The sequence below is a fragment of the Sparassis crispa genome (assembly GCF_003851025.1).
Source record: "Sparassis crispa DNA, contig_000013F, whole genome shotgun sequence".
Lineage (NCBI taxonomy): Eukaryota > Fungi > Basidiomycota > Agaricomycetes > Polyporales > Sparassidaceae > Sparassis > Sparassis crispa.
The window spans coordinates 226574-241144 of NW_020939760.1; the positions used below are offsets into that span (position 1 = coordinate 226574).

The window sequence follows — 14571 nt, forward strand, 5'->3', positions numbered from 1 at the left end:
CGATTAATCGCGCACTCTGTTGTGGAGTGTGAGAAGGAAAGTGGCTAGTGCGGTGGCGGTGTATGCATGAGGTGGCTTGTGAGATTTTAGGGCTGAGAGCATCGAATGTTTTTCTTCTGCGCGCAGGCGCACACGTAGTTAGTTTCTTTCTTCAACTTGATAATCAACTGCCCTCACTGTATCGACTTTGTCTGCGAGCTTGCATCACACTCCATGGGCGCTGTTTACTCATTAAGAGCGTATATGGGACTTGGACGTGATCATTCAGGATTGGAAACATCCGAGGACCACGAGGACAAAAGTAATAGCGCTTAGCAGGCTGATATGTACCAGGTGCCGGACGGCACCGCCCCAAATTCATGGTGAAACACATCACGGGGTAGTCCAAATTTAACTTTGCTCCCTCGGAAGTATGCTGTCGCAGGTGATCGCAGCAGCTCCACAGTCACGTTCCAGCACGAGGCAGTTCGACTCGCGTATCACCCACTCGGAAGTGTGCTGTCGCCGGTGACCACAGCAGGTCTGCAGTAATATCCTAGTACGAGGCTGTTCGACTCGTGTGTCGCTGACATGTTTGATGGGGTTTCTCGGCCATGTCCTCTATAAAACAACTGCTTGGTGAATGCCAAGAGGTAGGTTTTCTATGTAAGTTAATTAAAGCTTTCTATAGTAGAGTCCCGTATGGGGTAATGCGACATATGGGGTAATGCGACACGAGTTGCCGGCACTTCGCATTCAACACGCGTTAGTTTCAATAATAGGCTATAAAAACTCTAAAAAATCGATAGAATATGAAATTCAAATACAAAACGCTATTTCTGTATATAAATTAAAGAAATATTCCTCGATTCGTGCTACTGCCCGCGCATTCGAAGTTTCGCACGATACATTAACTCGTCGACTAAACGACGGCGTTTCGTGTACTCAAGCCCATCAAATACAACAGATCTTAACTAACGCAGAAGAATCGACTCTAATTCGATGGATTAAACGATATACAATTGCTGGAACTCCTCTAACCCCTGTATTATTAATAGAACTTACGCAACATTTACGGATCACACGCATTCGGCACACGTCTCACCAGCGACCCACCGTCGCTCAACCTGATCCTATCGGCCACGAATAGGTTTATCGCTTCCTAAACCGACATTCACAAGTTCGTACGGTCTTTACTTATTAAATAGAGTATAGTCGTTTTAAAGGCGCCACGAAAGAGCTGGTTAAACGCTAGTTTGACGCCGTCAAAGAGAAGTTTACCGAACATACCTACGATCTTTCGAACGTATAGAACATAAATAAGTCGGGTTTCGGAGTCGGCGAAGAGCAGGCGATAAAGGTACTTATCTACCTTAATAAGACACAAAGACAAAAGATTATTAGAGGGAAATAGGAGTGGATAACCGATATCGAATGTATTAATACCGCCGGTGAAGCACTGCTATCTCTTCTGATCTTTAAAGGTAAACACCTAAATACACGCTGGATATTAACGGAGACGCCTTTAGATTGGCATTTTGCAACTAGTAAGAACGGCTGGACATCGAATGAGTTTGGTTTACAATAATTAATTAAGGTTTTTGGATCTTTAACCTGCGAAAAAGCAGTGGGTCGCCAGCGTCTTCTTATCGCAGATGGGTATAGTAGCCATATACGCGCCGATTTTATTGTCTATTATATGGAGAATCAGATCGACCTACTTATTCTACTACCGTATTGCTCGTATATTCTTCAACTACTCGACGTAGGCGTGTTCTCAGCGTTTAAACATCGATATACTACCGAGATAGATGCGATCTTATAGCTCAGTTCTCAATGTATTCCTCGCCGAGAATGGATCGAACTTTTTACTTGAGTACGTATAAAGACTATTATAAAAGAGAATATACTTACTAGATGGCGTGGCACCGGATTATCGCCACGAAATAGCTGGCAAGTTCTAAAAGATCTACTGTCTAAAGTAACTACTATCCAAACACTACCACATACACCACCCGAACAAGAAGGATTAGATCTTTCCTTACTAAAAAGTTCTCTTTTAGAGCCAATAAAACTATCGTAATCAAATCAACAGTTTATAGAAATATTACGCAGGTATACCGACGTCGTTTCGTCAGTAAAACGGTATGCGGAGTGAATAACCCGTATATGCGAAACCTAGAATACAACCCTCGCAATTATAACTAAGCAGCTCGCTAAATAATTAGAGCTTCTTCGAAAGCGAAAGAGAAGTTCTAAAGGTAAAAGAGTCGAATTAGAAGGGGTATCGGTCTATAATCAGGCGAATATCCTGCGAATCGCCCACGAGACAGAGGTAACACCAGTCGCAAAACGTCCTCGTGGACACCCACGCAAAGTTCGTATCGAAGAAATCGAGAATCAGGAAGAAACTACGATATTAGAAACCTCATCTGAAGATTCTATTCTAGAATTAGACGATTATATAGGGTGTAGAACGCGATCACATGCATAATGCCGGCAACTCGTGTCGCATTACCCCATATGTCGCATTACCCCATACGGGACTCTATAATATAATTAATTTTGGCAAACAAATCACAGAGCCAGCTAGCGAGCTGCGCAACTGCGAGGTTGTGCTGGCCAGCCTTTTACCGCTTGGTAGACTGGTGCTCTTCAGTGACGACTATTCTGGAGTGCATATGAGTGATACTGTGCTAAAGCAGGTTTAGCCGCAAAACTTCAGAACAATACAAGTGACGAACCGCACTGGGGACGTCGCTCGCAAGTACTGTGGCTCGTGGGGGAGTGGGCGACGTGCTACATGTCTATGTGCAATTAGGTGTGGTCATGCAGGTGCATAGAAAAAATTGACATGGCTAAGGCAGTTGAGTATCAAGTTGAGGAAAGAAACTAACTACGTGCGTGCCTGCGCAAAGAAGAAATCCAACAAGCCGCCATATCCATACACTGCCATAGTACTAGCTATCTCACTCCTCACGCTCCATAACATGTGGTGCCAGATGTCCGTTGCTGAAAAATAATAATATTTGGTGGTATAGTAAGTGGATGACTAAAACTGCGCTTGACAACCCTGTGGACAGGCGAATGAGTGACATAACGACGAGTGCGTATGAACCCCCAAGCCGATCTGAGCGAATCCGGATACTCCGATACTACATAAACTATCATTTCCACCTAACCGTCATCAGCCTCCATATCGCTAGTCTAGTAGCTGGCCGAGCCGGTCATAATCGCCGGCAGCGAATGCCTGCTTAACTTTCTTCAGCTGGACAGCTGCCGCTTCAGCCGCTTTTAACTCGGTCGTAATCGCATTCAGCTGCTCGGCGGCACGCGCGCTGGCATGCTTCGCGCAGAGAGCGTAACCGAGTAGCTGGGCGCAGAGGGCATCGCGGGTAGCATTGCGCTTGGCCAAGAAGTCATAAAGTTTGTCCATATGCACGAGGTACGAGGTTATGGCCTCGTTCTCAGTTTGGTCAGCCGGACCCAGGATGACCTTGTAGCCCTCGTCCGCATCTTCGTGCAAAACCGTGGTACCCTGTTTGAGCTCCACTTCGTATTTGACACACCCAACAGCCTCGCTCGTTGCGCCAGTAGAGGAGAAGCTGACGCGAGACACAGACATCAGTGCCACGGTATGGGCGGGTCGGCGTCTCCTGCTTGCCCTCGCGGCGGGTGACATCGGTGGGGCTACTATCGATTTCGGGCTCTAGAAGGCCCGCGAAGAATTTGATGTCGTAGCCCTTATGGTCATCGTCGTCTGTGGGCAGGCGATACTGGCGCGTAAGGAGGACGTAGTCGCCGCAGCTGGCGATGCCGAGGACGGCATTGGGTGGCAGCGTGCCAGTGCACTGCTGGTACGCCTTTACCGCCGCAGGATTGCGACTGCGGATCGCAATGTCGTAGTCATATGTAGGTGGCTCTCACCGGCGTCGATGGCCTTCTTTGCCTTCCATGTGTTGGAATCGAGGACCGTGTCCTTGGAGAGCCCGAGGAAGTTGGTCGCCTCGAGCTCTTGGGGATTGCCGACAAGATGTGCTCCTGAGTCAAGGTATATGTTCGGGATGGTCGACATGGTGATTTAGGAGTGGTCTTTGTGCGTAGAGCTGGTGTTTTATGATGAAGGTCTGAATTGTGGACTGCGATGCGGGCTTGAAAGAAAGATTCTGCTAGGTCGGCCTTTACACCTGCTCGGGGTCCTGGCGTCGGGTCCGTACTGACCTGCTCGTCGCGAATACATCGAGACCCGGGGTCCACCGCTAACGGCCGTGCGCCCCCGCTGGCTGTGCAGTGGCTGCGCCTGACAGTCGCGCTGCGCCATATCACCAGAGCCTCGTGCAAAGCCGCCTGAAACCAGAACCGCATGGTTGTCCGTGCTTGACTCCTTCATGAATGGAGAGCCAGGATGTCAGAGTCTGCCGCCACATGACCTCCTTACGCGAAGCCGAGACCAGGCGGGATTGGACACCTCAGCGACCAATGCTCCTCTGAGCAAGAGGCGGTGTGATACGAAAGTGCCTAGTGAGAGGGAGCTAGACAGGATCTACATGCTAGGCTGCATTACTATGTGGCAGTAAAGGCGCTAAGCTAGCGCCTTATCAAGGTGGAATATGGCAGTGCATTGTGGAGAGGAGAGCAAAGGTGGCCAAAGACATAGTCCTTCCAGCAGCGTGGCGCAGATGCGAATATTTTCCGTGCCCTAGGCACGTAACAGAGATCTTAGCCTCATCACTACGCGCTGCGCCATGATGCAGTGGGCACGCGAGTAGACCGTAGGTAATACGAGGCGCTGTGGATGCTGTATCCTGTTCCATCATATGAACAGCACACTACGCTAGCGTGGCAGGGGCCTCGCTTTGGTGTTAGGTGATGGGCACATGCAGACGAGACTGTGATGCCGAGCAAGCTCCGTGATCGCCACAGCTGCCCGAGATCGGTCTGCGCCCTTGACTAGACGTGACTGTGCTACACTGCTGCCTCATGAGATATATTTCTAGGGTGGTGACTGGATAGCGAATCTGAATGCGGCTGCAAAGTCCGCTCCGCCGCAGTGGGGCCAGCGTGAGGGCATGCCGCGGGCAGCAAGGCGCGGTAGATAAGGCGCCAGGGCCTCCCCTGCAGTGCGGCCGCAACGCTCGACACCATGATTGGACAATGAAAGCCCGTGCACCCAAGAAGAGAGCCTCGCCGTAGCGGATTAAGGTGAGCACGCGCCTGAGCGGCCGGGTGTGGCAGGAATCGCCATGGCACTGCCGCCTCCCCACTTTTCAGCGGTGTACAACATAATCACAGTGACTGTACTGAAAAAAGGTTGAGTCACAGAATGTGACAAGGCTACCCTGGTTTGTCGCATGCCCCAAGCAACTGCGTAAGTGCGGGCAGATTTAGGAGGGCAACTCCAGGTATAAAGTCAGAATGGTGGTCTGTTCGTACAGTACTGCATACACATACAGACTACACATACAGACTACACAGCATATCTGATTCTACCAATCTGCTTGCTTATTTTTTTTTAAAAATATTTAGCTCCTGATTAGTGCAACTATTCACGCAGACTCTTTACTGACTTGTACCGACCCCCAGCGATTTGCTTAAAATGGCCGTCGTTACATGCAGCGCCGCCACAGCTAGCTTCGATGTGAGCGATGAAGACCTCACCAAGTTCCAAGAACACACAGGTATTAGCAAGCAAGTCTACAAGCGCGTCATTGCCGCGCTCCAAGCCTATGCAGAAAAGCATGGCCCGATGCCGCTGATGGCATACACCGACCACGAGGTCGAGATCAACGACTTTACCAACAAGTTCTCGCAGTCCGCAGGCACTAAATTGGGCAGCATCGAGCTGGTGCTGATCGTTGCCAACGGTCTGTGGGCCATCGAGCGCGGCGACCAGGAACAAGCCGTGTCCGCGGGCCTCGGCATGAACGTCCCGGTCGCGATTGGCACCGAGGGCACCACTGAAAAGTGCAAGAAGCACAACTTTGAGCTCCGCAACTGAACCTTTGCCGAGTATGGGCGCATGGTGCGGGATGAGGCCAACGTCGGCAGCGGCCTGCAGGCAGCCTGGAGGGTTTTTAGCATGGCCGTCGAGACGGAGCGGCTGCTCATCGTGATGTTGCAGTCATCCCTCCGCGACATTGCCGAGTTCCTGGACGACGTGGTCCGCATCAAGGGCCTAAAGGAAGCCGGTCGCTTCGTGTGCGCCGCTATCAAAAAGATCGTCTTCCAGGGCGGCGCCTGCGAGTACCACGCATCGGACGCCAAGGTCGTATCGCACTGGGTATTGGCCAACAACAAGTGGGATAAGGAGGCGGCGCAGTGGTTCTGGGACTATGTCTACCAGTTCCAGATCCTCTACGATGCCGTGTCCAACTCAGTCACCATGGCCGCTGCGCTGGATCTCAAGATGCTGGCCGACCTGCCCGGCCCCATGGGCGCGCACTACCGTGAGGTCCTCCTGCGCCTATTCAGCAAGTTTGCGTTCGACCCCTACTACGGGTGGGAGTATATGCCCCACCTGGACGTTCCATGGTTTCTTAAGATCCGATGCGGCATGACCGAGGGAACCGCGGAGTTTGAACGGACCTTGGCGGCGATCCGGAGCCGGAAGATGCCTCTGTCCGATATGGTGAGCCTAGCCAAGGTCCCAGCCTACAATGCCTATGCAGGCTTGCTCGGGATCTACCCCGACGGACTACTGGAGGAGCTTGGGGTCCTTCACACGGATGACCCCAGCTATCACGTGCGAGACCACGGGGTCCGTGATTTTGGCGCCAAGAACATGGGCGGTCTCCAGCTCGCGAAGGTCAAGGAATTCCTGTCCATCATTGTGCACTATGGAGTGGCGTCGGCCGCCCAAACGGGCGAAGAGATCTTCCCGACCGGCAAAATGGAATATGACTGGGACCGGGACGATGCTGACATGATCGAGAATACGGTGAAGCTCATGGGAGAAGGACCGGACTCCGAAGTCGCCCGACTGGGCAAATTGTGGCGGGATCTAGATGCGGAGCTCAAGCTGTGCTCCAATGTTGCTAAGAGGGATCTCTTGGAGAGGGTAAAGGATGTCATCCTGAAAGACCGATACTGGGTGAAGAAGGACAAGATTCCGATCGCACACGAGACCGCCTTTCGGTTGGAGAATCTCGCGGCGACACTCAAGGAGCTCGAGGCTTTCATGGAAGAGTTCGGGCTTCCGTCCTCCGCGATAATGGATAAATTCGACAGGCAGTTTCACGCGGTCAACTTTGAAAACATCCCCGACAGTAGTCCCCTAAGGGCGTACTGGGCTATCCAGGCTCGGACGTGGGGGCTGGAGGTGCCGTGGTTTACGGGATAGGGGCGGGAATAGACCTTCGATTGCGGGAAACTCGTTCCAATTTTCGCGGTCAGATCGGGAGTCTCTGCGGCATGGATGCCTGGTGCGGCTCGAGCGGTTGGGCTGGGCGTTTGTGCCACGGATTTAGATATAAGGGTTCGCAAGGTCATATTCGTGCTAGTCATCATTAGGATAGATGAGATATTCATTCGCTAATCCCCTACCATCTCATGATAGAAAACCATTCGCTCGTTTAGCTACCTACGTTGCTGGGCCGCACGGCGTTTTTTTTTGTGATGTGCTACGTAGGTGTGCCCGACACGAGCGCGATGCGTGAGATTGACGCCGAGCACGCTGTCCACTTCCTCTCCGGATGAACGAACCCGGCCTTCTTACAAGCAGAGTTGCGTGTCGACCTCATTACGCAGTCATGTTCAGCGACGCCACGCGTGAAGAATAGCTACCCGGGGCGCGCAGGGGTCTGCCTGACTGTAGGAATGGTAGTCACGAGCGCTGCGCCGCCGCATGGTCACTCACATCCCAGGCAGCTGAGCCACTCTCACAATATTTCACTTCGGGAAGGGTAATGTGCAGCTGTGCTCGGCGCCAGCACCGCGACTGCCCATGGTCACATTACCAGGGTACGTACCAAATGGGATGTTGCATCAGACCGAGAGCGAGGGCCACATACGACTGCAGAGTATGTACAAGCCATTGAAATGGACAAACTCCACTGCAGAGTACTATACGAGGTTCATGCTCACATGTAGGCGTGGTACTCTACCGCTGAGAGTGAGCACCTGTCGGACTCGAGGACCCACTAGCGCCGAGGTGCGGGTGCGACTTGAATCTCGTTGCGTAGCCCTGGGGGCTCGGGCTGTTGCCCAAGTCCATCGAGGACTGGTGTCTCTGCAGATGTGGTGTCGTGCGGTGGCTGCAGGCCTCTGAGAGCGGCTTAGACGGAAGGTGGCTGCGCCAAGACCGACAACCGAGCGGCTAGGAGCAGTTGTCGCCCATGCTAGCATCGCAGCCACGTCAAAGAAGATAATGGTTGGTGCAGCAAAAGCTATTTCGAGCCAAAGCCAAGTGCACCATCCCTGTTGACTATTTGAGCAAAGCCCCAGCACAGCCGTGCACTACGGGCGAAGCAAGGTGGACTCGACCGGGCTGGAAGCGCGAGGCAGAATCGAAGCGCCTCAAGATTGCGAGGCAACCGACCGCTATACACGTATAAGAGCGCCGTTGTCCGTCGACTGAATTGAGTCTTCAAAGGCACTACAAGGACCGCATATGACCTAGAAGTATCAGTATTACTTTACATTTTTTGCAATCTCCAAATCTTAGCCTCGGTGCCTACATACCTGCACCTCTGATCGACATGGAGGACATCCCAGCGTATGCAAGAGGATCGCTCCCACAGACCCTACAACAAATCCGCGCACTGGCCGACCATGCCCGATGGGCCGAGGAACGTGGCTTTGCGGACAAGCAGATCGCCGTCAAAGTCATCTTTGAGTTGCAAAAGCTCGGCAAGGCAGAAGGTTACGCGCATGTCGCAGGCACTGATGCACGTGCTCTGGTCGACGCCCTGAGCGCTGCGGCGGAGGCACTATCCCTAGATAATTGCTGCGCTGATTTGCTGAGCTATTATCTCGACGTAGCTGCCAAGGTCAAACAGCACCTATGGCAGAAGCACCTCGGCCATTTTGAGGCGCTTGTCCGTTTCCATAACGCCCTAGCCGTAGCCGCTGTGGACCAGAGCGGGCAGATCGATGCTCAGAGCCTCGCGTCACGGGTCCGTACCATCACCAATGAGGCTAACAAGCTGACTAGTGGAGATTGGCTGGTTCCGAACGTGCAAATCGCGGAACAGATTGCCCTAGCCCTCGAGGATGTCGGTGCCTCTTGTGCATTATCGGTTAAGGCACTGTTGGGCGATGCGGAGAGGTTCGCTGTCGGGCGGAAACAACAGGCTGCAAACTCGGCCTCGGCATCAGCCGCCATGCCTTCTGGCATCGAATGGATTGCCCGCCTACGTACAGATGCACAGACTGGAGGGGTAACCCTACGCTTAGCGCGTGAGAAGCGCACGAAGCGTCGCATGTCCTGGCCGACTGTGCTGTATGGCCATCTCGCTGAGCTGACGCTTGTGCAGATGAAGCGCTGGGAGATGGAGGGATGGACTAAGAAGCAGATCGATGCAGCCGTCTACCTCACCCTACTGATGCTTGTGGGTGAAGAAGCTTTTGCTGCGCCAATGGAGCAGCTTACGCGTGACAAGCGCGAGGTTCACGAGTCTACACCGACCAATGAGGATGGTCTGAGTGCTACTGCGACCCAGCCGGCCACGGAGTCGACGCTGCAAGGTTATCTGGACGCATGCATCGACGCTGTGGCTGGAGGCACCTTCTTCCGTGACTGGGTACCAAATGTGAGCCATCCGCGTGCATGGGAAAGTGAGACCGTCGCCAATGACCTACACGAGACAGTCAGCCGCGCAAGAGGGTCCGTCCGACCAAAGATCAGGATCGAAAAGAAGGTTTCTGACTCGGATGAGGATGAAGACGAAGACACCACATCGGACGATGGGGACGATGAGGACCCGTTAGTAAAGGCCGACTATGCCTGGCTGGCCACGGCTTTTCCACAAGAAGAGCAAGCGAGTCAGGGAGACCACATCGACCAGATTGCCGCCTTCATCCAGGCTGTGGAACAGTTGGCCCGCCAGGCCGAAGCGGCAATGGCTGAGGCCAGACTAAGGGACTGCATGAGGGAGGCTGAGGGAGCTGCCGATGCAGATACCTGTGGAGGAGCAACCGACTCCACTCAGAAGCAAGTAAAAGCGCGTCGGGGTCCGACGACCTGCGGTATGGTCACGCAGCACGTCAGTGACGAGCTCCGCCGGCTACGGAAGAATGTATTCAGCCAGATGATGAGGCCCTTTTTTCTCGCGGGCCGCCCCGAGGAACGAGTTGGCGCTCCAGCCGACGAGGCCGGCACCAAGGCACGCGGTACGCTCATGGAATGCATCGACTTACTGAATCGCCAGCAGACCTGAGCCGCCGAGGTCAGTGAAGCCTTCTGCCATACCAGGCATACCGAGCAGGCGCACCTATTCAAGGCAGCGACGGAGGTGGAGACCAACCTTGCCACACGGGCACTCAAGTACCTCAAGGCAGCCATCGCCGGCCGAGGCATCTTCCCGCCAGCGAACGGCGAGCGAGCGGAGCCACTGTCTGTAGCCGAGGCCATGCGGCTGCTACTGGACAATTACCGGGCGCTAGGGCCTTCCGTGAATGAGTCTTCTAGGTTTGGCTGCGATGATGGCGCCCAAGTGCTCGTGTGGCTAGAGGAGCAGCTGAGCACGAGCAAGCACGTCCGTGTGCTGCGAAACACTCGGCTAGTAGAGCACCTCGCTGCGCTCGAAGGCCGCGTGGTGCACTGGATCCAGCAGGAGCGCCGACCGCTGGACGACGTCCGGGCGGCCGCCCAGGAGGTTATTCTGCACACTGCCAATGTCTACAGCCCGCTGCTCATCACCAAGCTGTCCGGCGACAATACTCCAGAAGACCTCCTTGAATATGCGTCCAGTGGCATTGTGCATGGGGCGCACCCGCACCACGCGGGTGCCCTCGCGAGTGCCGTCTGCTGGCTCCTAGATGCAGAGGAAGGGGCGCCCAAAGACCCGCGCGCCATCCTAGCTCGCCTCGTAGCGGCAAAGCAGCAAGGGGCAGGACAGCAGCCCGCGTTGTCACCAGAGGCACACGCCGCTGCCCAATCCAGCATCCACACGCTGCGAGGACACGTCGCGCAGCTGGAAAAGGACGAGTTCCTCGCATTGTTCGACAACCTCATACAATTTGACGACGAGATTACAGAAAATGGCAAAAAGAGTTGCCCCCGATTCTGGCCGGCGGCGAGCAGGCTCGAGAGGTGCATCGAGGAGGGAACCTTTCACTATCTCTGCCTTGCCGAGGGTGTCCTCCCAGCCGATCACGGCGCTAAGTTCCAGCCACAGGCGCGGCTGGCTTCGCTCGTCGCAACACGCGGAGCCGAGATCTTAGCGTGGAATGAAAGCAAGCGCAACCGCATTGACTTCATTGTGCACAACATGCACATGGTCATTGGGTGGCAGAACAGAATCTCTGCGCAGGCCATGGACTACAAAACGTACGAGTCACCGGTCGCCGGTGCAGTATAAGACCAACGGCGAGGAATGAGCCGCAGGGGATGCTATAGTGGACCACGAGATAGAAGAGATTTAATCTCTAGCGGTCGGTACAATAACGCGGGCTTCCCCGGGTGGCAGCCTGCTTGGGTAGACTTTGATTGGATAATTCGGTTGGTGTTTGTTTTTTCATAACATTTGTTTGTCACTGGTGCTTTTTGAATTCGAAAATAGATTATAACTCTTATACCACGTTTGTCACCACGCTCCCCTGTTTTTGATATTTGTTTGAGTAAGGGTGTGACTGTTCGCTCGCGTAAAGTATTTAAAAAAGATATAATTATCAGCACCTCCTATATTCGATATATCCACACTGTGTTGTGGTCTCAGGTGGAGTCGGCTATGCTGCAGGGGTATGACGTGCTCACGGTGGCGGAGCTCGGCCTCGTCAGAATGTATAGACTAGTAGGAATGCTCTTGGACAGGCGCAATAAACGCGCAGGAGTGATCCTTTGAGTTTACAGCACACCGCCAGGAAGCTTTCCTAGATAGAATCACAGGTTTTTGATCGTTAAATTGAGTAGAAGCATCATATAAAAGCAAGCATGCATATCGTTCTACTAAGACATCTTAGGATTAGTGGCTAGGGTGGTTAATGTACCATCAGTGCCCGCAGCGCCGCCCACTTGATATGGCGGCAGAGTGCTACTGCTCCGCTACTTCTCTTTTCGGCACGTGCCTCTAACTCGCTGACAACGCTAGTCCAAGAACATGCATATCAAGTGTAGCCCTAGAGTACAAGACAGCCTGCATCCTACATTTCAAAGCATAATCTACATAATCCCCTTCGCAGTTGAAGATGGGCCATTTGAGAGCTCAATCTCTAAATACCACCAACATAATGGCCCAGGTACGGTATTGAATATAGTACTCGGCTAATCCTATCCTTTTACAATGAACCAATGATCTGTGAGCCGGATGCTCCTGTCGGGCGATAGTCGTGATAAAGGCTAGGTAGCTACACGACGCTTTTGTTAACCACAGGGCAAGCCTTGCAATAAACCACATGCTCTTGGTGTATTCTACACTAGACCCTTTCCCTCAAGAAAGACCCAAGCCTACTCTCAACCTCCTATTTATACATCTACTGTAGGCCCTCGTCTAGCGCCCGCTGAAGGTTTACGAATGCGATACGGTCGTTGTCGATCAACACTGACGGCTGGCCCGCCTGCCACTCTAGCCACGCAAGGGACTCGTCCATCTACAGCAAAAAGTACTGCACCTCGGGTATGCGGTGGAGCAATGTCTTTGCAAGCCAGATCAGCAAAACGAAGAAATCGATGGAACTGACCTCCGCATCACTGTTCCAGCTGCCATCGTCGTCAACGGGTCAGCGAATGGCGGCTGCGGTGTGTATAGGCGCCACGACAAGCGTCCTCGTTGGAGATGGTACTGGTGTTGCCGCAGCCGTAACACGGCTTGCTGCAGGCGCACACTGTCTAGCTCGTCCATTGTTTGATCGAGCCGTGATCAAACAGTCTCCTCGCAAAACAGCTCTAGCTAATGTTGGGGGTCGACTGCTACGCGCCGATGGGGGCATGCTCTTCGACTCACCGAACACGGGAATGACATTTACAAGCGGGTGCCGCACTTGGCCTGTGGTTGATTCTAGGTATCTTAATGTAAAGATGACAACCAAATTATATCTAACAAGGCCACCCTATGTTCAAAGCTGAATAAAATGGGCAATCTTTGACTAATCCTTCACCATAATTGATGTACGTGGCACAGCGCTGCTACTTACGCTAAACATAAAAATGTGCGCCACATGATGCAGGCTGAGATCTTGTTCCCTAATACAAGGTTAGGTAATCATAGGGCTCGTCCCAGCACATGTAAGCGCAGTCGGCATAGTCGATCCTAACCACGGCAGAGAATGTACTTCCCGAGCACCTACCAGGTACTTAAACTGGCTGGCTGGCTGGCTGGTTGGATTTCAATAACATTATACTTGTGAAAAATTTGCAACCGATCAATCTGCAGCGCCGCCTCTCGTATCTTACAATGCCATCTGAGCACTACCTAACGCAAAACTATCGCGGGATTTTCGTTGGGCTCACTGCAGTTATTTTTGTCATCGTTGTGATTGTCTTCATGATTATGATCTACGTATCTAAGCTGCGACACGTAAGGCAGGGTCTATCTTTTTCGACCTGATGGCAGACATAAACCACGGGCTGTGGCTGCCTCCGCTACCACTCTCGAGTCGTCCTTCGCTTTCTTTTGCGTTACAGATCAACAGGCATGAGCAAAGTCTGCAATACATGTCTAGTCATGCGAGAGGAAGCAGCAGTCCTCTTCTTTCGTTGAAATCACACGTCCAGGAATCTAAACTACACGATTGATCAGTCGTATCGAGGCCTTTGCATTCAAAGAAAGATCATCATTCACGAAGACGGTCTGGCCGAATGAAATCACGATCTAACAACAAAATACCTCAAATCACTTCCACTACGGCAAAACAGGGTGATACAGCAGATCGCCTGGCAGAAATACGACAGAAGCATCGCAATAGAATAGAAACCGAACGTCGCATTCATTTTCATTGCGGATGGGATGCCCTGAAGCAACAAATACGAGACGAAGGAGACAGAACGAGTACGCCGGCTATAACTGTCGTGCCAGAAGATCAAGCCATAGCGCTCACTGCACCTGCTGGCATTTCCCATCACAGTTTCGATGTAGCCAGTCAGAACCTAGTCTTAGCCATGCACTCGACGATCAGTTCGCAACATGACAGTCTTTGTTCGACGGCAACAAGCATTTCTAGTACGCTACAATTCACAGTCGATATTGGCAATGCTTCTTCATTTTTGCAGATTAACTCTACCACTGCGATGAGTTTTAATCTCTGGTAGAAATCACCCTTCTCTAAACTTGATGTGGATCGCAGCGATGTCCTTACTCATCTTAAGCGGGAGGCCAGGTTTCTTTCTTGACTTCGCTTCTTTCTTGGGATAGTGCAAGGTGTTTTTTCGTTCACATTAGAGCATGTATGAAATAAACGTTACTTGACGTGAAATTAAAGACCAGTGCCTGTATCAAA

The 14571-nt window shown here is 52.5% G+C and overlaps 5 protein-coding genes across 5 annotated transcripts; 3 read left to right on the forward strand and 2 right to left on the reverse strand.

Moving 5' to 3' along the window:
* Positions 1 to 3181: 3181 nt before the first annotated feature.
* SCP_1400800 (hypothetical protein) lies at positions 3182 to 3661 on the reverse strand (the record flags this gene model as incomplete). The annotated part of the gene is made up of 1 exon (XM_027763787.1): positions 3182 to 3661. The coding sequence occupies one exon, from the start codon at positions 3659 to 3661 to the stop codon at positions 3182 to 3184; it is 480 nt and encodes a 159-aa protein (XP_027619588.1).
* A 183-nt stretch (positions 3662 to 3844) lies between these two features.
* Positions 3845 to 4054, reverse strand: SCP_1400810 (hypothetical protein; the record flags this gene model as incomplete). Its single annotated transcript, XM_027763788.1, has 1 exon — positions 3845 to 4054. One exon carries the CDS (start codon positions 4052 to 4054, stop codon positions 3845 to 3847), a length of 210 nt encoding a protein of 69 aa, XP_027619589.1.
* Positions 4055 to 5575: 1521 nt separating this feature from the next.
* Positions 5576 to 5977, forward strand: SCP_1400820 (hypothetical protein; the record flags this gene model as incomplete). The annotated part of the gene is made up of 1 exon (XM_027763789.1): positions 5576 to 5977. The coding sequence occupies one exon, from the start codon at positions 5576 to 5578 to the stop codon at positions 5975 to 5977; it is 402 nt and encodes a 133-aa protein (XP_027619590.1).
* An 81-nt stretch (positions 5978 to 6058) lies between these two features.
* On the forward strand, positions 6059 to 7318 carry SCP_1400830 (hypothetical protein; the record flags this gene model as incomplete). The annotated part of the gene is made up of 1 exon (XM_027763790.1): positions 6059 to 7318. The coding sequence occupies one exon, from the start codon at positions 6059 to 6061 to the stop codon at positions 7316 to 7318; it is 1260 nt and encodes a 419-aa protein (XP_027619591.1).
* Positions 7319 to 8675: 1357 nt separating this feature from the next.
* On the forward strand, positions 8676 to 11498 carry SCP_1400840 (hypothetical protein; the record flags this gene model as incomplete). The annotated part of the gene is made up of 2 exons (XM_027763791.1): positions 8676 to 10308; positions 10375 to 11498. 2 exons carry the CDS (start codon positions 8676 to 8678, stop codon positions 11496 to 11498), a joined length of 2757 nt encoding a protein of 918 aa, XP_027619592.1.
* Between the last annotated feature and the right edge of the window lie 3073 nt (positions 11499 to 14571).